This window comes from Opisthocomus hoazin, chromosome 8, assembly GCF_030867145.1.
Source record: "Opisthocomus hoazin isolate bOpiHoa1 chromosome 8, bOpiHoa1.hap1, whole genome shotgun sequence".
NCBI classification, from domain to species: domain Eukaryota; kingdom Metazoa; phylum Chordata; class Aves; order Opisthocomiformes; family Opisthocomidae; genus Opisthocomus; species Opisthocomus hoazin.
Genome location: NC_134421.1, coordinates 35,604,761 through 35,630,095, shown reverse-complemented (window position 1 = coordinate 35,630,095; position 25,335 = coordinate 35,604,761). Strand labels below are relative to the sequence as shown.

The 25,335-nt window shown below is 43.2% G+C and overlaps 1 protein-coding gene across 1 annotated transcript in view; it reads right to left on the bottom strand.

Annotated features, from left to right (window-relative positions):
• Positions 1-2,942: 2,942 nt before the first annotated feature.
• Positions 2,943-25,335, bottom strand: part of WIF1 (Wnt inhibitory factor 1) — a 45,569-nt gene continuing 23,176 nt past the window's right edge. The window contains exons 3-10 of the mRNA XM_075429195.1: positions 24,317-24,425; positions 18,014-18,154; positions 14,017-14,112; positions 12,292-12,387; positions 10,843-10,938; positions 6,724-6,819; positions 6,054-6,149; positions 2,943-3,783 (exon numbers count right to left, since the gene is read on the bottom strand). Coding sequence (XP_075285310.1) covers positions 3,662-3,783; positions 6,054-6,149; positions 6,724-6,819; positions 10,843-10,938; positions 12,292-12,387; positions 14,017-14,112; positions 18,014-18,154; positions 24,317-24,425 — 852 coding nt within the window. The 3' untranslated portion in view covers positions 2,943-3,661. The remainder of the gene's footprint in view (positions 3,784-6,053; positions 6,150-6,723; positions 6,820-10,842; positions 10,939-12,291; positions 12,388-14,016; positions 14,113-18,013; positions 18,155-24,316; positions 24,426-25,335) is intronic.

The following is a 25,335-nucleotide window of genomic DNA, read 5'->3' as shown; positions in this document are numbered from 1 at the left end:
ATGCCTCGACAGCACCCGATGCAGTGCTTGCAGTGGGCAGGGCAAGCACTGGTGAAACCCTGACGTAACTTCAGGCTGTTTCAGGCAGTTCCCACTCCGCTGTTGCCAGATGTCCCCTTAGTATCTGCAAGCAGGAGTTTTTTCCATAGTGGGCAAACTCCACAGAACTCAGCTGGAGTGAAGGGGATACTCACCTAAACTGTAAATTACCAAAAAAAAGCGCGTGTGCGTCGGTTCGCTGACGGCAGCAGTACAAAGAAGGCAGTTTGCCCTCAGGGTGTTTGTCTCTGCTTTCTTTCTGTGCCTTATGTATTTGTCCTTTGAACTGTTGTGAACACCTGGACATAGCAGGATGCCAGTATTCCATATCCAAATTATAGAGCGCTATTAGAAGCACTTTGTAAAGCTGTAATTTTGTCAGTTGCTTAATTTGGGATTTCTGGGATAGAGTTATAGCAATTTAACATTTTGTATTCTTCTACCAGTTTTGATCATCTCATCGCTGCTGCTCACAAGTGGATGTTTGGCATCTCGCCCTGGCTAACTACAAACTCTCCAATTATTGAAAAGGTAGCTTGTCTCTGATCTATTGCAATAGACAGATATTTCAACTTTTCTTGTTATTTTTCTTTAATTTTCATCTATGGAACATACATGCACTTCTCCCACACATGCATCCTGTCCAGTGATAGGGTGTGACAAATTCTGTAGTTTATTTTTTAATAGCAAAATTATTTTCACCTGGACTTTTTCTGAAGCATTAATGTCTTCTTTCAGGTTTGTCAAATACCATGAACTTTGACTTAAAACTTCTCTGACATGGGGGATTGCCTCTGCACAGGAAACTTTGTGCTCACGCTGGCATTAAAGGCAAAGTGATGGAAAATTTGCATGTAGAAAGTTGACGTTATTTAAGAAACAGACTTGCGCTGCAGTGTGCACTTTGAGGAATATTTTTTTCCTTTTGTAACCTTTCCGACGATATTCTACTCATGATTAATGACCTTTCCCAAAGTCAGTGGTGAAAATTGGAAAACCAAGCAGCAGCATTTAATGTCCTTGGAATGAGTAGCAAAACAAAGCACTCCATATAAAAGAGTATACTTGTAATTTTTAAGGAAGCACTTGCTAAGAAATTGACAGGAGCAGAAAAAGTTCAGCCAAAATATCTGATGAATTTTAAATAAGAAATTTCTGTGCTTGTTACTGTAGCGTGTGACCGATTGCTTCAGCTGGTCTTTGTTACAGAATAAGCAAAAAGCTAGCAAACGTGACAGCCTTCTTTACAAACAGCTCCTTGGGCATCCCTAGAGATACAGAGCACTTTTACACATTTAACCTCAGCCTAATCTTGATCTTCTTCTTTTGTTGATTTAAGGAAAACCTCAAAAAATGTTTCTATCCTCAACACCTCCACTAGGTTTTCATCACCTAAGAGTCTTCCATGCCGCAGGTTCCCTGTTTTCCATCCTCTTTTGATTTGAAGAGGGTTCTTTTGGGAGCGCAGGGATAGGACAGAGCCTGAGCTCCTTTCCTGCTCCGTGGCACCTTTTGCTGGCCCTGGTGAAGGGAAAAGCCCAGCTTACACCTGCAGCTGGTGTTTTGCCTTCTTGCCTGTAGATACAGCAAATTTTCCTTTTTACAGGAAAGCTGATTTCACCACAATCAGCAACAACCTCAAGGATGGGGGGGTGGAGAATCCACAGGTTGCCATAGGTAACAGTGTGGGGGCTGCTATGGGGACTGAGGTTTGCTGTTCAAACCGCCCCACAGCACAGTGAAGCTGGCTGCGGATCCTACCCTGCCCAGTGCTGCCATCCAAGGACCCCAGGCCCCAGGCCCTCTCCCCCCCCCCCTCCCCAGTCCCCTGGGAGGTCGGGGAGTTGCTGCGACTTCCGCGGGAGGCATGAGCCTCAGGGCTGGGGGACCACTTTGGAGCCCACCAGCCATAGCTGTTACACACACCCGTGCTAAGAAAGCTCCTTCTTCAGCAAACTCGAGCTGTTTTACTGCTATTCTGGGGAACGGTATTGGGCACATGGCCAAACCACCTTGTTCAGGCTGTTTCTCATTATCGCCCTGGGTGTCACACTGGAGGGCTGCAGCCATGCATGGCGATGGGAGGCCGGTCTCCTGTCGGATCAGGCTTGCTGGACAGCCTCTACAGTCCCACTGCACCAAGGACAATGTAAAAATGGATCCTTAGAGAGCTGTCCTCCCCCTCTCTGGCCTAAGCAAGTCTTTTTACTTGGCCTGCAGCTCCATTGACTAAATAAGACCAGCAAGGTCAGGTTAATAAACTAGACTTTTTCCTTTTTAACTCAAAACCTCTCACTTATTAATTTTATGCCCCAAATTATGTGTTATTTGTTTTCTTATTTATCTCACAGATAATAAGGTTCCAAGGACTGCAGTACAGCAAGGATCAGTAATCATTTGTTGAAGTGGATATCATTCTTCAGCGAAGACAGAAACCATTTTCATTGCTTCCCAGCCACAGCACATTACAGGCTGTGTTGCCCTTGACTGCTGCAAGAGGCAGCACCCAAACCTTATCCAGTCTGAACACGACACGACACAGGAGCATCACCCTTGAATGGGAAACATCACCAGGGCTGGACAATTACCTGCTTGGACAGAGGCTCTGAGAAGAAGACCCTGGGTACCAGAGGTGCCGTGAACAGAGTGCACCCAGCTTGGGAAGTAGGATGTGGTGGAGGGCAAATACAGAGACAGACACACCTGCCCTTCGGTGCATCCCCTTCTTTGCAAAGGCACAAGCAGAAGTTGCTCTTCTGAAGTATTTTGAAGAGCTGTTGGACTAAAAGCAGAGATGGGGATACCAACTCAACCCCACTGCACCATTCTTTTATGAGTGTGCTCTAGAAAAGCCATCGTCCCAACCCAGCACTGATGAGACCACAGGAGGCCACACAGAGCAGTACTCGAAAAACTAAAGCAGCATCTTTATTTTATACATAGCCGTTAGTATAAAAAGTTTATTACATAAGAGCTGTTCTGTTTACAATATATTATATTGCTTCAAGCTGATGCAGAAAGTTCATACATTATAGTTCTACTTTGTTCACAATATATTATGTTGGTTAAATGGCACCACTGCAGTGTATTTTTAATACACAGTACTCTGCAAAACTGTAAAGCCAAAAATAACACTGAATTGAGTTACTCAGTTTTTAAATTAGGCAACTTATTTATTTTATGTAGTTTTCCTAGGGAAAAGCCTAAATGCACAATGACTAAAATGTAAAAGGCTCCTTTCCTTTGTCTCAGGCAAATTAAATCTGTAGCCATTGAAATGATTCAGGTTAGCATCTATGAGGATTTCTGCTTGAATACTGTTACTTAATTTTTGGAAAATATTTGCAGCTATATAATCAAAAAAGGAAGTTTAAACACAACTGAAGTATAGTACCAAATACCATCCAAAGCACTGAAACAAGCAGCCTATATAATCATGCTATAGAAGTATTTATAAAACTTAAAAGGAATAGTAAATATCAGCTCAGTGGCTTATAATGAAGCTAATAAAATTCCAGCCAGTAATCTTAACTGTAATGAACAGCGTTCTAACATTCAATCCACGAGAGGTTAATGAAGGCTATGAACTCTGTGTAACACAAACCGTTTCACATGTTGGAGTTCACCAGATATAATTGGATTCAGGTGGAACATGCCTCTCCTCGGCCTTTTTCGGCGAAGGTGTGTGCTGCCTGCGCTTGCTGCCGGCTGGCCTCAGGGCGCTCAGACTGCTGGCTCCATACCCTGGAAAATTATCCAATTCAAGAGAAAAGAAACCACAGAAGTGGGCTCACGATCCACTGCTAATATTTCAAGTGGAAACAGTCCCCGCCGTTTGAACAAAGGATTTTGCTGCACCTTACGCAAGCGCTCGCTCCTCTCTGTGCCCCCCAGGATGGATGAGGTGCTGCCAGAGGGGCTTCATCACCCAGAGATGCTCTCGCCTTGCCCGGGAGCCCAGGGGACCATCAGCGCGCCCAGGCTGTCACTCAGCCCTGGGTTCACGCCTGCACAGCCCACGCCGGGTGGGTGAGAGTCATGCCGATCTGCCGGCGAGGGGCTCTGAAGAGCGGCGTAAGCATCCCCCCGGGGACAATCTGCGCCAGCTACCTGAGCTTGGCTTCGGTTTATGGCTGAATGCAAAGAGAAAGAACAGCAGCGACAATAAACACCTAGGGGGGGAAAAAAAGCAGTCTGAAATAGGCTTAGCAGAACTGCTTTGTTGTGGAAATGAAAATGAGCAATAAACATGGGATTCAAAGTATTGTGTTGTAATTATTTATGGTTTCATTTACCCATCTCATTACTTCTAGCTCATGGAAATGACATTGAAAAACTGAGTCCCAGGTCCAATTCTTTTTAACCAATTCTTTTTAAGAAAACAGCTTTACCAAGGAGCCATTGATTTGACAGAGTATGAAGCAAGTCTCTCAAATTAACTATAAATCTCCTCTCAAGATCAGGAGATGTTTGGTTTTAGTGGAAAAGAGTGAATTGCAGTGCACGCAGACTTGTATGTGCAATTTAAGCCCTACATGGGCCTTTAAAATGGGGGGTGAATTTTACCCAAAAGGCCTGTTCTCAGTTTCTTTACTGAATACAAAGAGAGTTTTGCAGTGCTAAACACAGCAGGACTGTACTCAAGTAATTAAGGATGGAAACCCGTGGAACTGACAATAATGTGTGACTATTGACTCCACACAACATGGTAGTTAGGAGTTTTGGTGTTATTGTACAGGCAATTACTTCTTTGGAGATGGTCATCCATACTGCGTATTTTTTTTAAATTCCTGAGTTCTTCATAAGAAGAGTATGACAAGAAGAAAAAGTTCATACTGAATTTATGAGGTTCATATTGATTTCCATTTTTTCTAACCATAACTTATATTACTGGTATTTCTTCTTCGGGGAATGACATAAATACTTAAAGACAGGTCAACGAGCTAACACCAGAAAAATGGACTCCCCAGACCTAATTTTCACAGCATAATCCATTTCAGTTAGATAATACTTTTTTTTAATGAAACAACTATATTTATTCTAATATATTTAATGCGATACAAATCAGGCATCATCAGCATTTAACAAAAATGATCATTCAGTTGATGCTGCAATGTAAGGTTCACATTTCTTATGGCTAACTGGTGGGTTTTATAGCTGCAGACTCTTTCAACTTTTTTATCATTGCCACTTAAAACATTAAAGTGAAATTAATGCTAACAATGTTTAAGCTAAACATTAGTATCTCACAGGAGAATGTACAGAATGTCTCTTGAACATGCGCCATCACAGCACTATTGTGCATGAAACATAAAAGTAAATTTGAAGGTATTACTGGATATATCCAATTGTATTTTGAATAATTTTATAGTGCTATTTTAAATCCAGTGAAATAACCAATTGCCTCATTGGATGTTAAATAGGTCAATAAGCACAACAGAAATTCATTTTAAGAACTCTAACTTTGCTTTGGGACAATATCTTTTGTGGTCTGTGGAGCACGAGTGGGGAAGAAGAGAAGAAAACTTGAAATCAGTAAGCATAGATCTTGCATAACTCTTCAAGTTTTCCTCAAAGTTTCTAAAGGACATTTAATTTTTTCTAAATTTTAATCAGCTTTAAAACCTGACAGAGTTTTATTTCTGAAAATGCCTCCCCAACCTTTCAAAGCCAGCTGACATTACGGAGGAGTACTGAAGGACTTTAGATCCCTCCCATACCGTGGGTGGAAGACACATGAGATCATCTAGAAATCTGGCTGATACCAGATTCTGGAATTTCTAATACAAAGGTGATCTTGGTAAAACACTTTTAAATGACTCTGAGGGTTTTTTAAGTCATTAAGATTATGAAGTATTGAAAATCTTTGTTTCATTGTTTGGATTAAAGACTAGAAAAAATGGTGCTTTGGCATCATTAACGAGGCTGGAAAGACTCTCCAAGCAGTTGTTTCTGTACGGCGTAGGGTGCGTAAGACCCCCGATACGGACTCTCAGGGCTTGTTTCTCACTTACTCTTATTGCAGTGTCTCCCGTGCCAGCCGTCTTTGCACTGGCATTTGTTGGGCTCAGCGCAGGTACCGTACGGGCCACAGCCGGGTTCGCAGACAGCTGTAAGAAAGCGAGCGCACATGCCTGACTCTTGCCATTCCATCCACAGAGATGCATATTCCCCTTCCCTGCTGTTGTTCCTCACAAGGGGATCCTACCACGGGCTGGGGCTCTCGCAGTAAATCTGTGACTTTGCGCCGAGTGTGAGCTGAGCTCCCAAACGTTTCACCCCCCACTCCCCTGCAAGGTCTGGCTCAGTCTCCAGCAGAGAGACGTAGATGGAACGGCAGAGCTAAGCGTACACCAGAACCAGCGGGAGAGGAGGGTAGCCCCCAGCATCCCTCTCACAAAGTGCTCCCATTGGACTTTGTTGCTGTGTGTTGACATTTTAAGTATTTTTCTATTACCAAACTGCTATTACTAAGCTGACACTTGGCTGTTTTACAGAAACTCAGAGTACAGAAGAAACTGTGGGGAGACTTTTGTAAAAAGTCTGGTGTATGCTGTATGTCCAGGAAGTAAATTAACCTGAAATAATTTGACAACGAACATTTAGTGCTGACAGTAAAAAGATACTGTACAGTCAGCTTGATGCTCCTATAACAAGGACTGAGGGAGTGGCTTTGGTACTTACGCTTTGAACACAGGTCTCCCTGGTAGCCTTTGGAGCACTTGCATTTATTCTTACCGGTACATTTGCCTCCATTTCGACAGGGCTGGTGGCATTTACCTAGAAATTGAAAGCACAAAAACAATGGTCTTCTTCCCTTGCACCTCCTGGGGACAAGTGTCTGAGAAGGCTGCCTTCTATCCGAAAAACTCATCGGATGCTGGCACAGGAACGTGCATGGTGGATCTGTCAGGATGACTCTGCTGCAAGTCTGTGCTTCCAACTTACACGCATTCTTCTGCTTTGAAAATACGACAATAATTTGGCACGGACAAATCCCATGTGTCCGTGCAACTTTTACCCAAACTTGTGCCACTCGTACTGCGCAGAGTCCCCCGTGCCACTGGTCAGCACTGCCTCTTGCTCTCCTCACCCTTTGTGGGGAAGGCAGCAGTGTCCGGACTTCGTGTTTGCAAAGAGTGGGATCCATACCCGGGGGGCACAAGCAGAAGAAAATCTGGTGGTGTCCAAGAGAGATTTTAAGCCCTAGGAAGCTCAGGACCTGACAGGTATGGCCGCTAATTGCAGAGAATAAATAGATGGGCTGGGCCTGTCAGCTTGTGGCTGTGGAGCACCACGATGCTGTGGATGGTGCAATGAGGACTGTTTCACCCCACGGCTCAGAAACTTAACAGCGCATTAAAAAAGCATGCCCTTATTGCCTGTTTGCAAAGAACAGAGCATCTCTGGTAACAGAAATTAGAACTGGCAGATATTTTTCAAGGCTTTCGGTCCAGAAATTACTTTCCTTCACATTCATGTTTTGCCAGAGGAATAGGCTGGGTCTGATGGCGCTGTTTGGCCCTGACCCACCTTGGAGAGAGGAGGTCCACCTTGGTGGAGGAGATCCACATTGAAGTTCCTGTGGGGTCTGACTCAAACTTTGTGTCAAGTCTCACATCACCAGACTGCCAATCCCTTATTAGAATTTGTCTGCGTTATTGCACTAATTAAATCTTCACTTGTCTCTAGGAAAGGTGAGCACAGTGCCCATGAGCTAGGGCGATTCCCAGGCGATTCCACCCCTCACCGAAGGACGCTCACTGTCACGTCCCTGGGGAACTCTCAAGCCATCAGGAGCTACACCCTCAACCTCTTGCCTCCTTGGCGGCCATATGTACCTGTCCAGCTTTCCTCACTGTCATTCAGAACCTTTTTTAATCTTTTCTAACCCCACAACATTTTCTGGATTCTTCAGAAAAGAGAAAAAAGAGCGCTTCCTAGATTTAGCACTAATATTTACCTGAATCTGTGAGCAAATAAAAACTGGACCTGGGGCAGCAAACCGCTTCCTCTCCTTTCCCTTTTTATTCAAAAGGATGTTAACTGAGACCTGCACATGACAATTTAAGCGCCAACACTCACTCCTTCCGCTGCTGGCTTGCTGAAAATCTCAGCAAAGGCACTCATCTGATGACCACAGCCTGCCCCCTTGGAAGCTCCATACCTCAGGCAGCGCTTGCTCAGCTCTCAACCCCATCGGACTTCTGCGATGCGTGTGTGTATCGTCAATATAAAAGAAATGTTTGTTCCTAATGTGCATAATTATTTTAATAGCTCTGAAACAAGCTTCATAACCAGCCGATGGAACAAAGCACGCTAAGGAGAGTTTCTGCAAAAGCACAATTGGATCTGAAGTAATTAATGACCAAAAGGAGCAATGTTAAGCAAATCCAAGGATTCTGCTAGTTCTTGAGGTAAATCTGGAGAATATGGGTCAAGGGGTGTGACACCAACTTGCACAGAGTTGCACTAGGCAAATATTTGGCTCAGCACAGCTTAATTAACTTTGGACTAAGATATTTTCACAGAATGCAGGGAAAAGTAATAACTTTCTCTGTTATTGACTGAGAAATGGAAAAAGCAACAAAACAGTTGTGACAAACGGAGGAGGAATTCAAAACAAAATAAAACTCTCTGGGCTCAAACTGAAACACTAATTAGAGACAATGCATAACTAGAGATAGAAAAAATCTGGAAGACTGTGAATGCTTGTTAGTGTTGTAGATTGGGTCCAGTACATTTCCCAGGAGTCTCAGAGAGTGATTCAACTATTCAAGCACTCAAAATCTTTAAATAATAATAAAAAAGAACTTTGCAGTTTTCAGAAGATGGCTTTCTGCCTGTTGAAAGGTTTTCTCCCCTTGTTATTTCAAGACTCCCATGACTGAATGTAGCTGGCCCTGGATCTAAGAAAAGAGACTGAGTTGTGTTTCTCCTCTGGTGTTTCTAAGTCTTGTCTAGTATTTCTTGCAGTCTTCCACTGTTGTGCTGGCACTGGTGCAGTGCCCAGAGGTGGTAGCAGCCATCAATCATGGTCCAACAACTGCGGTTTCAGCTTTACAAAAGCCAAGGCAAGTGCATAGCTTTCCTCATGCTCATCAGTATGATCCCAGTTCAGCTCTCAGCATACTCTGATCCTGATTTTTTTTTCCCTTATTTTGTACAGAAACTAGTTTACTGCCTGTATATTAATTAATTTAATTTGAGTTGCACAGGTAAGCCTTTGCAAGAAACCAAAGTCAGTTGTACCGATCCCAAGTAGCAGCAGACAACAATGAGCTTAAGAGCCCCTAGGACAGACTAGTTAAATGGAACACCTTTAATTATACGTGCTGTAATATCAGTTCAAGGAATTCTCCTCAAAAAACCACCACTGACATAAATTACGTGTTTCTCAAACTTTGAACCAAACCTTATTCATCATCTCAGAAGTATCAGCAGTTGACTTCTTGGGGACTGAAGAAACAAATGAGGTTCCGTCAGAGTGTCAAATTTGAACTTTGTAGAAGCAAAGGTAAATTCAGTGGAAGTCCACACTGTTGTTCTTGCTGACATCTGATCTGAATTTATATCAAAGGGCAATCTTTATTAAATTAATAACAATAAAAATTTACTGCTTCCATTTGACTTCAGTTTTGATCAGCTAAAAAGGAGCTGCAAAATGCCTTGTAATGTACAGTGAAAAATTTACATATGTCTACTGTTTATCTACAGGTAAACACTGTGAAAAATGTAGGTCTTACACTATCTGTGTTCTTCCTTTGCACAGTAATTAATTTATTGTCCTGTATTGGCATTAGAGTTTATTTCCATGTGTTTTCAAATTATTCGATGATACAAATTTCACAACTGTGAGAAGAACCTGTCTCTGCTGACGCATATTAGGAAATCAGCTCTTACTGGCTCTCCCAGGCCACACGCTGCTCTCTGTGCTCCTGTGAAAGCACTGGGGAACATCAGTGAGATTATTTACAGCAGAGGACGCTCCTCATGCTCCTGCTATTAGAAGCTTTTAGCCCAGAAAGAACGACCTGGGTGTATGTTCTGAGAACCAAAACGCTCATACTCTATTCAAGTGTGGGGAACTATAGAAATAATCCAATTTAACGGAGCTACGAGAAAACTCTTCTTCTAGTGAGACCAAATACTTAACAGCTGACCTCCCAGGTCTGTTCCAGCCTGGCCGTACCTCCACCCCCAGCTTTACACAGCACACTTAGATCAACCATAAGCCAAAATATTTTTAATTGCTTTGATGCTGAACTTCTGAAAATAGCAAGTCTTTTTATGTCTGTGACATGGATTTTCAAGTTGCCATGTGAATGCAACTTCACACATTAAGCAAAAGCTGTCAGCTCTTACGGTTCAGTCCTCCCTTTACTCTAAACCCTTCCATTCCCAGCTTACAGGAGCCCTTTCAGAGGTGTGGGCTCAAACCTGATCTGCTGTGCACAAGTACAAATTGCTGTAACTTTTGAAAATAGCTGCTCCACATGGGCTTGGCACTGCAGCACACCCATCTGCCACAGAGGACTGCTTGCATACTTCTGGCTTGAGATTTGTTACCACAACCAGTTACTAGTAAAAACATAATAAGGCAGGGGATGAGTTGGTCTAGCATTGAGTCAAACTTATCGGTAGGAAACTCGTTCGAAAGCATGGGGCTCTCCAAGGGCCCCAACCTGCCACGTGAGACCCTTGCTGTGAGCCCAGCAGAGGCAGGCAGCACTTCATCATCCAGACACCGGCGCTAGAATAAACTGATGTAAGTGAAAACAAGCACACGGAGATGCTACTCACTAATTTCACATTGGTCTCCTTCATAGCCCGAAGGACAAATGCATTTTCCCAGATAGAAACACGTTCCTCCATTGAAACAGGTTGCTGTACAGTTTGCTGAAACAAACAAAACAGGAATGAACTAAGTCACTAACACGAATTCAGTCTGACTTGGCCTTATTGTGTTCTGCTGCTCATCGTAAATAAACACTGAGTAGGTTTAAAAAAGTTGCACCAACGTCTTTACATGTGGTTTACAAAGGAAGACTGCAATGCGTTTTTTCCTACGTAATGCTTTACACGGGCATACACACAAGTCAATATAGAGAGAGACACGTGAGCAATACAGCAACGAGATCCGCAAGGACAGACTGTTACATCTTCATCATCCTCACACGTAAAGCACGTTGAAGGATGAAGTCACTTTTCCTACTGAAACTGCCAGTGTCTGATAGAAGGAGCAGAACCTAGGACTGGAAGTTACTTCTAGAAGAAGACGCTTCGCTACAGTTCTTACTTAAGGCTTTGACTAGAAAGAAACCTTTATAAGCTTTTGCTGCGTGGTGGCATAGATGCAAATGCTGTGTCTCTCACCTATCAAATTACTCGCACTGTGTTAGACGTATTTCACCACACAGCCAGGATTCATGTTAATTTTTCAAGACATTGGGAGCATTTCATTACAGTGCATTTTTGAAACATTTTTTTAAACTCGGTAAAAATCTCATCAAGGACCAGATACAAGTCAGAAGGACGCTGACAACAACAGTTTGTGCAAGCATATTCTAATGACTTAGGAAGGTTCCCATTATTTTGCTGGACAGTCCACTAGCATCTTCTGCATTTAGTCTTTATTTCTTAAAGTCCTGCAACAATAAATGCAATGTGATGTTCTGTAATCTGCTCTGCCATGAGCAGGCGAGTTCTATTTCTGCAGGAAACTACTTTTTTTTTTTCTGTGTGGTAGCTTGGACTCTTCCAAATTAGTTCTGAACAACTGATTGTTCCTTTTTATCCTTCCTGAGCCACAATGCAGCAACAAAAAATGAATAGCTTGCTTACTTTTTCATGTGTCCTGATGCAGCAAATTAATGTACTAAATAATTAGGAAAACTAATTTTACTCCAGGAAAGTAGAGTTCAACTAGAGATAATTTTTTTTTTTCCCTAGGCCAGAAATATAAGTGAATTTTGTGGTAGGTCTCACAGCTTTCAGTTGATCAACTAAAGCGATTACCTAAATTACCCTTCACAGAGCTGACGTATATGGATGTCAGCACACTCAGATGCGAAAACACTTCCAACAGCTCCCAGGTTGTGCTAGAGCATCTACTGGAAGAATCACAAAACTTTTAAAACTCACTTACTTCATCCCTTGCCTGACTTTCCTGAATCCACTCCTAGAGGGAAACTAACACAGGGGAACGGAGGCTGCCGGGCACAGAGCTCGGGGGGGTTAGCCAGCAGTTACCTTTGTCACAGTTGATGCCGTAGAAGCCCGGGGGGCAGATGCAGAGGCCGGGTGTGATGCAGAGCCCACCGTTCATGCAGCGAGGAGCACACAGCGCTGAGGAGCAGGAAGAACAGAAAAAAACATCGCTGCTGTGATAGCAGCTGTCTGTCTGAACACGCAGCACACTGTCTCCTTAAGCTACTTTTCCTTCTTCTGAATGTAAGTCACCTTCGCAAAGCACCTTTGTAACTGGGTCAAATCAATTACATCTCTGGTTTGTATCTGGCAATTTGTAGACAGCATTACTGAAATAGATTAAATTAAGTTCAAATCTGGCTCCATATGTAGGCAGAAATTGCCTCTTGTACAGTTCTATTCCAAACTGGGGAGAGCAAAGCACCCACCTACACCCTCCGGACGTGTGAATTCTCCCCCCTCTCCATAACTGGACTGTGGTGCTGCAGCTGGTGCTGCAGCTCTGCAGACAGGAGTGTCTCTTTAGGGGCTGCACTCAGAGGTGTCAGCAATTCAGCAGGGTTCCCCAGCAGGCTTTACAAGGAACCCTCCCTTCTCCCTCTGTATACCCGAGCATTAGCAGGATGCCTAGTTTAGGCTAGGGGAGCCTGTTGTGTGGCCTGGTTTGGTGGCCAAACTGTCCTGCATGCTCCTTGCGAGCCTTCTCCAGAGCCCCCGTGCTCCGCAGTTGTGGCCACCCCACGAGGCTCTTCCAGGGAGGCACGTCAGACGGCAATGCTTCACTTTGTGGTTGCCCACAGTTGGTACATGCAGTGAGCCTCCGTCTCTACTAGTGAGCTGAACAGCACCCAGGCATGGGACCAAGAGGGGGCACAGTGTCATCCATCTTGTGAAATTGTTGGTGCTATTGTTGGCATGGCTTTGTCCCCAGTCAAGCAGCATGGCCCCGGGGTGAGCAGCGGCCACACGCTCCTCCCCACAGGGAGTCTGAAAGGCAGTTTTTTGGAGGGTAAGAGAGTTTATGAAGCACATGAATGCAAACTGCACCGTCCCAGCTGGCCTCCAGGCCAGAGAGCTCATCCTTTGTACTTCCTGTTTCAGATCTAGCCAGAGTGTCTGGGAGCTGAGTGAAGGATGTCATTAGAATAGGATGCCCATGGGGACAGTTTGCTCCATCTCAAGTCACCCTGGGGAGGGTCTGCCACTGGGGGAGGTGAAGGAAGAGACAGGAAGAAGAGCTCGTTTCCTCACCAAGTCACTCAATTGCTTGGTCCGCCACTCCTGGAAATGTCATTTGGGGCTATTAGTCACTAATGGAAAGGAAAAGGAGACTCTTTCCTCCATCTTCCCATCTTCGTTGTCTGCATGCCTCCAAATTAGATCTTATCTCCAAATGTGATATTATCTCCAAATAAACAAACGCAGAACAATAAAAGTCCTGTGCTTTGTTTCCCAGCTAGTCCTCATCAGCAGAAGAATTTATTTAATCTTTTACCAGATGGATTCCCTGTGATTAAGGATCACTGAACTATTGTGTCAGTTTTTGTTAAAAGCCATCTTCTGGAGAGAAAACATCTTTCTTGTAAGTAATCAATGTTTCCATTAGACCATGGATGATGACAGTAACTCACTTACATGTGTGGACTAAAAATATATGTAATCTTCAGAACAGGTCATTCTTTTAGGAGAGGCTACAATGCAGTAGTTACAGTTTTGTTTAGATAATGGTAAAGAAGACAATTCAGATGATTTTTTTTTTTAAATTACCTTTCTCACAGTGAGGCCCGTAAAATCCATCTGGACATTCACAGACATGTCTTTCGTTGCAAACCCCTCCATTTCTGCATCCTCCAGGACACTCCGCTTCATAAAATACAATGACAATCTTAATTGGATATTACATACTTCAGCTGTCAGCCAATTTTCGGTAGGATCAATGTATTGCTCTGACACCACAGTAAAAATACTTGCTGACAGACAGGCAAACACTGGTAGAAATGGAAGTTCAGTGAAGACCTCCTCAAGAGAAATTAGTTTCTTTTTCGCTAGTCTACAAATAGAGATTTTCATCACGTGTTCAGACTAACGCACAACGTGCTTGTCGACAGCCTGTGCATCTCCATCGCTCTGCTGTTCTGTAGGTGCATGAGCAACGTGGATGCTCTGCTAATTCCTGCCCTTCCTCCTTCACGTGGCAACGAGCAGGTGGTGCAGGACCTGCATCACTGGTTAGACCTGCCCTCAGCATGCAGGACCAGTTTCAGGTTCTGCAGCCTTAAGTAGACTGTGCCAAAACTTGCATTGCATCAATTGCTACATCTGTTACTATCCAGGTGACAACGTGATGAAATCTATATTCGAATGAAAAGAGGCAGCTTCAAGGCTAGAGGAAAGGCGGTCAGAAAGGAAGATGAAAGCATTCCTGCACAGTGGTCCTATATCATCACCCAATTCATTCACAACTACTGATCAAACACTGGTTAAAGCATTTGGCAACACTGGCAGCATTATGCAAGGCTGAGAAATGCCTCCAGGTACCATCACCACCCTCAAAACACAGGAGTCCATCCAACAAGAGACAAAACAAACTGAATCCTGTGGAACCCCAAGAGAACATGACTGCTGAGTAGAAAAACAATTGCTCAAAAATAGCTTCCTAGATCTCTCACAGAGAACAAGGCAGGCAGGAGAGGCTGCCTACTCCCACTAGAAACACCTGTGAACAGTGGTACCAGGGCCACCAGGCAGCTTTAGCACAGTAAGCATGACCTGCTCATCTTGATGCTACGCTGCATGACATCCCAAGTGAGAAGGTCCAAAAAATGCTGAGGTAGGCCAAAACTCAGAGAGGAATCTTATTTCAACAGTCTCAACCCAAACTTGAAAGTCATCTATTAGACAGCAATTGGCTGCAATGTTGGCATCACGTCTTTTTTTTTCCTTGAGTGTAACAGTGCTGTAAAGATCGTGGCTGACAACACTTGCCAACAGCATCCTTACTTCTCCATTGCCTCCTGATTTCATCAGGAAGTGCTGGCACCTATCAGCCATAGGCTGCAACCATGTACCATTGAGTCACACTGATTCCCAGCTGAATAACACCTGAGTTCAAATTCAAGCAGTTACAGACTTTAAAGTGCACTTGTTTAAAGTGGTAAGGAGTAGCAGGACGTCTATAAATTCAGGAGGGTCAGGTTGCCTGAGACATTTTTGCAGCCCACAGAGATTATTTAAACTGTAACTCCTATTGATACAGAGGAAAACATAACCCTGGACTTAAACACATTAGAGTGATTCTCCCTTCTTCTAACATTTGAGTCAGGTGACATATCTGTTAGTTAGACTCATACACAAATAAACTTCTGTTTTTAAAAATTTATCTAATAGCTGGTTAGAGCCACAGCAAACAATGGCTGCTGTGACTATGAGGAGTATTCTGCTGCACTCACATTATAGTTCTCTATTTAGCGGTATGCGAAGGGTAACTCTGAGACTAAGCAAAAGGACAGAAAATCTGATGTACCGGTCAGGTGGCCAGATGCCATGTACAACTGCCAAAAAAACAGGAAAGAGAGAGCAGGAAGGGTGTAATTTTAAAAAGCTTTTCCACCCAAGGCCACAGATACATGAAGGAAAAAGTGTTTCTTTAAAAGCAAAGCTTTTTGCAGCAAGTAGTAGTAGTCATAAAGGCTTTTTTTGTCTTACTGTGTTCCAACACTGTACTCTAGGACTTTTTCTGGAAATGCTTCTCTCTTTGTACCCAAACGCAGAGCTGCTATTCATTACAGAAAATGCATGCTTAAAGACATACCATTTCAAACAGAAATATAGGAGCACATAATTTTTTGTGTGGCCATCTCTTAGCCACAAAGCCTCTCCTCTCCCACAAAACTGCTCCCTCACTCCCCTCACTCCCTCTTGCTGGGGCCCTTCTGGATGGCCAAGAATGCCTGGAAACAGCGACCGGGACCCTGGCAGGAGCTCCTCATTGTGAATGGTGTCCTTCAGAGAAGGAAACTCACCCCTACTCTAACACCAACCGGTAAGGACATTCTTGTCCTTCTCAGCAGCTATCCCAAAACACTGCAGTGTCCACCTCCCTGGACAGATGGCAGGAGTGGGAGTTACCCCAGTACACACTGGAAGAGACGAGGTGAGAAAACTCCTTCTCTGCCCACCCCTAGAATCTGGGAAATCGTTCTTGCCTCTCTCAGCTGGCTCCAAGAATGAAGGACCAGGACAACAATCACCCCCAGCTTTCCTGAGAGGCCATATGATGCAATACTGCTAAACTGTTCAGTATTACATCTCATATCAAAGGGGTAAAAACAACAACTAATAGCACAAAAACAGTAACTTGGATGAATGCTACCACTAAACAGAGTTTGGAGCCCTCTCTGTCTAAGGCACATTTTTCCACAGTACAAACCTGTAACTCTGCTTTCCCTATTAGATTAGCCCAGCGCTACTTCCAAAGTTTAAGTTCAGTATCTTTGAACTGACAAGAAAAAGACAGCAAATGTTTTGTGTTTTATTTACATCAGACATCCAACTTCGTACATGAGATCTGACTGATTTTACTTCCACTAGGTCCTCATTTTCCTTCCTGTTTCTTTGCCCACTTCTTCTCCCCTCCTCCACTTTCCCTGGGCTAATTGGCAGCAGCAAGCCTTCAAAGGAGACAAGCAGCTTTCCTATTTAGGTGTAGTGAGATTTCAAAGAATAAGCAGCTCCTGCTCCTGCTGTTCGCTCTTTGAAGCCACACTACAGCCAACTAGCTCAAAGAAAAGAGCAAGAAAGTGTGGGACTGGGAATGAGGATTTAATAGGAGAAAAATAAAAATCTCACTCTTTGTACTTCAGCCCTGTCATGGGTTAATTCGATACAACTGCACACTGCGTGGGATAACTGCCTTATCTCAGATATTGATTTTTCAATTTCCACAGCCTCAGTTTAAATTGATAATTATAGTTGTTTGTAGTGTATCAAATTAATCCAGACAGTCTTGTTATATAGTGTTTATGGTTCATAGACTGGTTGAGTAAACAGTTTCTCTCCTTTCCAAGTATTCCAACACTGCAATAACTTTATGGCGCCCTTCTTCTGCCAGTGCATCCTGTGTGTGTTTACTGCTTGATGACTGCAGGTATTGAGGACCAGCTTCCACTGCCTCACCTGTATCCAAAACCAAGAGGCTGCTATCTGAGCTCCAGAGAAGGTAAAGTCAACTTTTGCAGAAATTTTCTGATTTAGGATTTTTGCATTCAGTTTGGATGTGCAAGTTGAGATTTAAGGAACTCTTGAACTAAGGCATCAAACAATACTAACTGAACTCAGTGTCGTGTCCCTTCTACAGACCCCAGAAGTTCAGTTGTCCAAATTATGTGCCATTTCTGGAAATGTTAGCCTCAGCTTGTTTGCACATGACTAGCTCACCTCCAAGCACCTCAAATCATTGGCTAACACGTGCTTCTCATACGATACGTTTCTATCAACATCCTTGACGTGACGAACAGGAGGGGAAATGCCTCCAACCCGGTCTGCTAAGAGAGACGGAGTTGACAGTAAGAAAAGGGTTAGTAAACATGCAGTAAATGAACAGCAAACCCACTGACAGAGCCAGAACAGCCTGGCATTCACCACCATTGCTACACATTGTGTGATCACTTTATTTCCATCTCCTCTAGTCCTTATCCTCAATGAAACATAAGAAAGTTAGGTGACCTGGTCTAACAGTATTCCAGCATGTTCTCTTCACTGTTACCTTGCTGACAGGTTTTAAAGAAGATGGCGTTTTGAGGGGTCTGGAGAATAATATTGCCTTCTGAATTCATTATGATCACATTCACTTCAAATGCAGCAACTCCATCTTGTTTTCCAAGGCAGGGAAATCCAACCTGAACGACTTAAAGGAGAACACTAACAATAATATTTACATTTACATGGATGTATATCTATATACATATAAAAGCATACATTGAAATACTATAAAATATAGATAATATTTATATTCAAGCTTTAGAGTAATGACATCGATGAAAACCTGTAACACAGTCACACACAGATCACCTCATTCACAGGCGGCTCTGGGACTGTAAGTACAGCAGCACAGGAGATGAGCCTGTGCTCGTTTACTGACATAACCCCAGTAGTCTGCAGCACAGACAGCGATCTTAACACAAACATACTTTTGGCTTGCAGATAAGGCAATTACTCATGTGGAGGTATCTTAGGATATACCAAAACAAGCTGGAAGCCTATACTTAATTTTCTAAGCTGAGTTGATCACCTCTGAGTCTAAATTTTGCAGGCTCTCACACAACTTCTGCAAAAATAACTTACACATTTTGGAAAAAATGTTACTTTTGATATGTTTTGCTAGTTTGGGTATTGCAATTAATATTTAAATAAAATACTGATTTAATCAAAACTTCCTCCATAAAGTGCTGGCAAGATGGTACACTTGATAAATAGGATTGTGGGTGCAAATAATTAAAAAGAAGAGAGAGACACATTACTCTGACAGAACTTGTTAAGTGTAGCGATATTTGGAGACTGCCTTTCCAGGAAAAGTATTCAAAAGCTTTTGAACTACAAAGAGTTTAAGTAAATAATTAAGGCCAGTAAATCTGGAGTATTTTAATGGGGAAGTAAGCCAAATACTTCAGAGCTAAGGAATGCACCTCTGTGATTGTCACAAGTGATCTTAAATAATCTTCAGATGAAACTATTTTATCTCATTTCTTCAAAATTGGCTCTTCCTAGATGCTTTATAAGTTGGATCCAGCTAATAGAAATTGTTTATTCATTTCTTCTGAAGCTGGCCTGAGATTTCAGAACCACATATTGAGCTAAGAGCCCTACATTTGGTTTGTTTTAAACTGCTTGTTACAAAAAATTTTGCGAGTCATAATCGGGTCCTTTTGTTATTTGTTGCCTTGGTACAGTACAGAATAATTTATTGCTGAAACACATTCTGCTTCTGGTAAGTCCTACAGACTGAAAGGTCTGTTGCAGTTCTCATTATAAAGCAATTTCGTTGCTGAAGCACTTCTTTCACACTGGTCTTTTAAAAGACCATTACAAAAACCATGTAACCATGTGGTAAAAAGGCAGACTCCTACAGTGGATTAAACTCAGTTTAAATGCAGTGAACTTCTTCAACTGTAGTAATCTCCTTACAGCACCAGTGCAGGAAATCAGTGCTTGTGTTAGGATGTGTGTGACTCCGCTGAACAAATTGCTACGGGGAGGAAGATATGGTAGATGTTTAATCATTGCACTATAATCATATCTAGACTTCACTGAATCGGTAGCAAACCTCTGATCTCCCCTGAGATCCGGCCGTAGGCATGAATGCCTAAGGCAAAGACCAGGCATGCATATCTTAGGGCTAAAGTCCAAGCGGACAGGTAAGAAACTCCTTATTCCAGCACTGCCCACCCTCAAAGCATCCAAATTTTTTGATTTCCCATATGTCTGAACTCCAAGGAACACCGAAACGCAGTAAAGGACTCTCCTACGAGCAATAAGCAGCACCTGCATTCTGACAGCTCTGTTGTGCTTCGGAGCTGAAATAAAGTCCCTAAACTCTGCCTGAATCCCTGCTTTTTTATGTCTTTGAATAAGGCTAAGCACGCAGTGACAGCAGTACAGTCAAAAAAAGCACAGAGGAAAAGTAATTTGCATCCAGAACCATGGCCGTGAGCTCCCATGGGCTACAGAAGAGCTGAGCAGGGCTGTGGCAGCAAAAACCTCAGGTCCAGTCCCTGCTTCCCAAATTCAGGATGCAGTTTACATTTGCCCATCACTGGCTAAAAGCAAGGAGAGGGAACCACAGCTCAGGGCTTTACACTGGTAGCCATCATCCTGTCAGCCACAGAACTGCCTCTTGCATGTTTCTACTTCTGCATCCTCTGGAGCGCTTGCACCCAGGGCTGCAGAGCAGAGGGCTCTAGCCAGAGTGAGGAAAATTAAACTAATTTGAAAAGGAACCCAAGGAAACCTACTGATCCATATATAATTTAGTTTTAACTGACAATTAGAATGCTCTCCTGAGATGTGAAAGATGCAGGTCCAATCCTTTTTGTCTCGGAGCTAATGCCTCTTCATTCTGTTCGGGAAAACAAGGTTCACTAAGCTGTCTCCAGCAGAGGTGGGCTAAGAATAGCTCCTGTGCATTTGCCCAAGCCTTCAAGTTTGCCGGCAATTGCTTTGCCCACTTGGCTAACGTGCAAAAGCCACCACCAAAAGCCACCTAGAGTCTCAGGGGTTGGATTGCTTCAGGGCCATCCCTGAACTGCCTACCCCAGCAGACGCAGGCATGCAGGGTCTGCAGAGGAGTGGCAGCCCATGCACAGCTCTGCAGCCCACCGCTCCTCTCTGTCAGAGTGGCAGAGCGAGCATAGATGCTGCTGCACCTGGAGAAGGCACCGTTTTCTCCCACCGAGCCTGGAGAGAGGTTCAGCATGCACGTCTGAACGTGCCAACACCAGCAGCGGAAGGGCGAGGAGGTGTCCTGAGCCCAGCCAGTGGGCTGGGGGACTGCGTGAACCGGACGAGGCAGCACTGGGTTGGCAGCCCCGGTGTGCCAGCTTGCACTGGTGGCACCAGCACGGCGCTGGGCTGGCTGCTGCAGACAGGGACAACAGGGGCCCACTCAGGCAGCTCCTTCTCGGTCATAGGCCACTACATGGCCTCAAGTTGCATCAGGGGAGGTTTGGATTGGATATTAGGAAAACTTTCTTTACTGAGAGAGTGGTCAAGCACTGGAACAGGCTGCCCAGGGAAGTGGTGGAGTCACCATCCCTGGAGGTGATCAAAAAATGTGTAGATGTGGCACTTCAGGACATGGTTTAGCAGGCATAGTGGTGATGGGTTGACCGTTGGACTTCATGATCTTAGAGGTCTTTTCCAACCTGAATGATTCTGTGATTCTGTGATTTCTTCTGGGCACAGACCAGTATCTGGCTTGACATTCCTCAGTGTAATGTTCAAGGCATCAACCACTGCCACTACCAACAACGCCTGAATTCGTTTTGAACTTGCTGACCTCAGTTTGAACCACCAGATGTTTGTAGGCTTTCCCCTGTGCAATAAGCAGCGAGCCTCTTCTCACCGGACAGGCACCCACACACCTCTCAAACATCTTTTGGACAAGCTGAGCAGTCTTAGCTCTTTAAGCTCTCACTGAGAGGCATATTCTCCAGCCTTACCATGTGTCTGGGTGTAACAATACCTGTGTTGTGAGCACTGGATCAGGTAGCAATCGTAGGACCTGGGGATGGGATTTTCAAATGAGTCTAAGGAACCTAAGTGATTTAAATCCAATTTAAATTTGAGGAGAATTTGATACCTCACCTCATTAAGGAAATACTGGGTTACAGACAGTTGAGAGAAGGACAACAAGGCAGCATCCAGTGAGGAACAATTGAGCAGGTTGCAACTCTTAAGGCTGGCAAAGAGAAAAATTAGGGGGGAAATAACAGACACCTACAAAATCATGACTGGCATGGACAGGACCAACAGTATGGATTAACTGCTTTCTCTCCACCAGTACAAGAACTAGTGCTCATCAGATGAAGCTTTCACAGCCAGACTCAAAACAATAGGAGGGGGATCTTCGTGCAGTGGGAGGCAGTGAACTCCTTGCAAAAGTGATTGGAGATACCAGAAGACAATACGGACTCAAGGAAAACCTGGACAAGTACTGGAAAGGGAGATCTGTAACCCATGTGGGGTTATAAAAAAGACAAATCACTTCAGACTCAGGAAATCCTTCAAGCTGAAGCTAGTCAGAGATGAGAGGGTAAACAGAAGTACCACAAATGCCTGGCTGCCTTTTGCTCTTCCACAGGTCTTCTCATGGCCACCATAGTCCGTAAAACAAAACACAGGCTAGGCAGGCCCAAAAGCACTAAGCCATCCTTATGTTTTATTGGTGGTAGGCAAATATCCTCAAAGAATTTTTAAAAGTTCACTGATTTTGACAAGACCACTGGGTTCAGCTACCTCTGAGTAAGACTGAGGACTGTTAATCCTCATCCTTGTTTGCCACTCTCATGTGTAACACAGCTGCCTTTTCTTTTTTACTCCTCTTTAATTGTCTTCAGTGTAATCTTTCAGGCTTTTTCAAGAAATAACTTGCTGCTTTTGAGTTGTTACTAAATATAAGCTTGTGACTGAATTTCTGCTGGCATGCATATGTGTAGAAAAATTAATTCATAATGAAATACATCCAGGCAAACTAGACTACATTTTAGTCAGAACTATTTTGGTAACCCAGAGATTATAGAAATAACGACAAAGTGGCAAACATTCACTACTTTTATAGTATGTATTTATTCAAGGCTACTTACTTAATTTTGGCCCGCTAGCAGGCAGTGTAAAAAAAACCACTATCATACTAGTGTCTCGCTGTTAAATAGTGTACATGCTTCAAATACCATATGTGTACTGATTATCGATCACTGTAAAACACTTGACTCTCTATCATGCCAAACAGGGCTTAAATACAGCTCATAAATACTAAGCGCAGTGGTGCGCTGCACATGTCCCACATAAGGAAACACCATGGACATGCCCGTATTAGTCCTGGAACTGAGCTACCAGTGCTGCAAACAGGGTAAGCCCTTTTTGGCTTTAATCAGACCTCCCATCATGATGGCTAATAGACCTTCTGCTGGAACTGTGAGGTCTCATCTCCCACCTCCCTGCACTTGTAGATGAAGTTTTCCTAAGCACCGTCAGAATGGGGGCATTTAGGTCTAGCCTTTCTAGATAGTTAAAAATTAAAGAAGAAACTAGCTCATATTAGAGGATGCTGAGTGCAGAGCTTCCTGCATATTTCACCTGCTTTAAATGGAGATGGAAATGATGCTTAATAAGAACTTTGCCTTTCTGACTTTTCAGTTACTTTTAAAGTCTTTACTTGCCAAATTATTGGGCTTGCAATTAAATAAATTGCAGCAATTCCTACCATTCTGTGATTTTGTAATTATAATACAAATATCATAGAACTCTTCATCATTTTCAATACCACTCATTCAATCCACACTGAATGGAGAGACCAATCATAAATATTAAATTCCAGGTGCCATAGGGAAAAGCTGTGCTGCAACATTACTTCAAAGCCGTTCTACTACAAGCCGAAAATGGAGGATATCAAACACAAACTTTCAGAATTTATACATTTAAAAAGAGAAGAGAACGAAAGACTGGTCAAAGACGTAAACCTGTATATTAGTGCTCCACCTGCAGCCCCATTCTCTTGTTTCATTTCTCATTTCTTTTCCATTTTATCCCACACGATCTTAGGTTGGCTAAGGCTGATCATGAAACCATGATCACTAAGACACTACTGTCACCCAGATGTACATTTCTGCCTTTCTGCCAGAGACTACCATGTATTAGCCCTGGAACAGATCACATAAACTGTTATTCATCATCTTCAGATCAAAGTGGATTCGATAACCTCTCATGGAAAGCTTTTTTACTCCACCTGTCTCACTGCATACCACTGTGCTTCTGGAGCATTCACGTTGGCTTGGGTTCAGCCTCTGTTGTAGAGCTACAAGCTCCAGTGAAGGACTAAGAACACACAACCAAAGGAAAAGTGGTAAATGATAATATCCTGAACTAGAACTTGTGTCTTTGAGCTGAACGCCTGACGACAACAGCTGACCCCAGCTGAAAGTAAAATGTCCACTAACTGCAATCTCTGAGAAACAGAGTAATTTGTAACTATTCCTTATAGTGATGAAAGACTTTGTTGTCCAAAAGTTGCACAAATTAAGTACTAGTATTCATGCACATGAATTTTATGCAACAATTTTTCACAAGTTTCTGCTTATTTATCTACACATTAAAGCTTCATGTGACTTGGCTCAGACAAAATGCTCTGCTGTTGTCAGGCAAGGCACTCACAAACTGTTTGGTGTCAAGCATTATGATGAGCATTTCTTTAGCAATAACCTTCAGAACTGCAATTAATAACAAAATATTTAGACTTTACTGCCTGCAGAATATTTTTTACAGGAACATAATCTGTAATATCAACAGCACAAACCTGATGCTTTATGAGGAACTGTTCCAAGCAGAGGGATATTTATAGTCGGATCAGCCATTATGTCTTTATCCAAAGAGCGCAAAGACAGGAACTCATAGAAGTACTCCGCCTATGACAAAATAAATGAAAAATTGATATGTATTTTAATTTCATTTGTGGAAGCAAACTATTTAGCATATAAACTACAGCAGAAAAATACTACACTTTTCATTATGCCATTCACTGTATTGGTTTCTGTTATTTCACTGAGTGCTTCTTCATCTAAATATACTTTTCAGATAATTTCTCCTTGTTTCAGAGATTGCAAGTGACCATACAGTAATCAGGACGCAGCGTAACAACAAGGAAAATGGCATGCATACAATGAACAAATGTTATACAGAGAATACATTTTTTACAACCCGCTCCTTTTATCTGGCAGACCATGAAAATGTATGAATGCTAGGCTATTTCTGAAAGCTGTTTTTTGGGCGGAATCCTCACTGACTGGTGAGCCTGAATGATGGTATGTGCCTGCACCACGAGTGATGTTTCAAGGACAGACCCACGCGCACGATGCAACTGTGGCATGAGAATATCCGAGCTGGCTCTTGGTTGATCTGCACAGCACGGTACGTCGCTTTGGGGAAACAGTGCCAGGTAACAAACAGCCACATTGCTGGAGTGCCGTGCTAGGACACATATCTCGCTTACAGCTCCTACACTGCCTTGTTCAATCACAGTTCATTAAATTGTTCCAAGGATGGAGCTAGAAGCTCTCTTACAGAGTTGGCTTTATGTCACTCATTATTAACCACAACAGAAATGATTTGTTTTGGTGATCTCCAAAAGGTGTTGGCGTGATTTAAAAACTGCTTTCCACTATCTTCATCCTATTCCCAATATGCACCTGCATAGCAGCACAGATTGGAGGCTTTGGTACTGTCTTCCATTGGACCCTGGCCTCTCTGTTGAGTCATCTGTTCAATATTTCTTCATATTCAACGCAAAGTGACGTCCTGCATCTGCAGTGTAGCTGT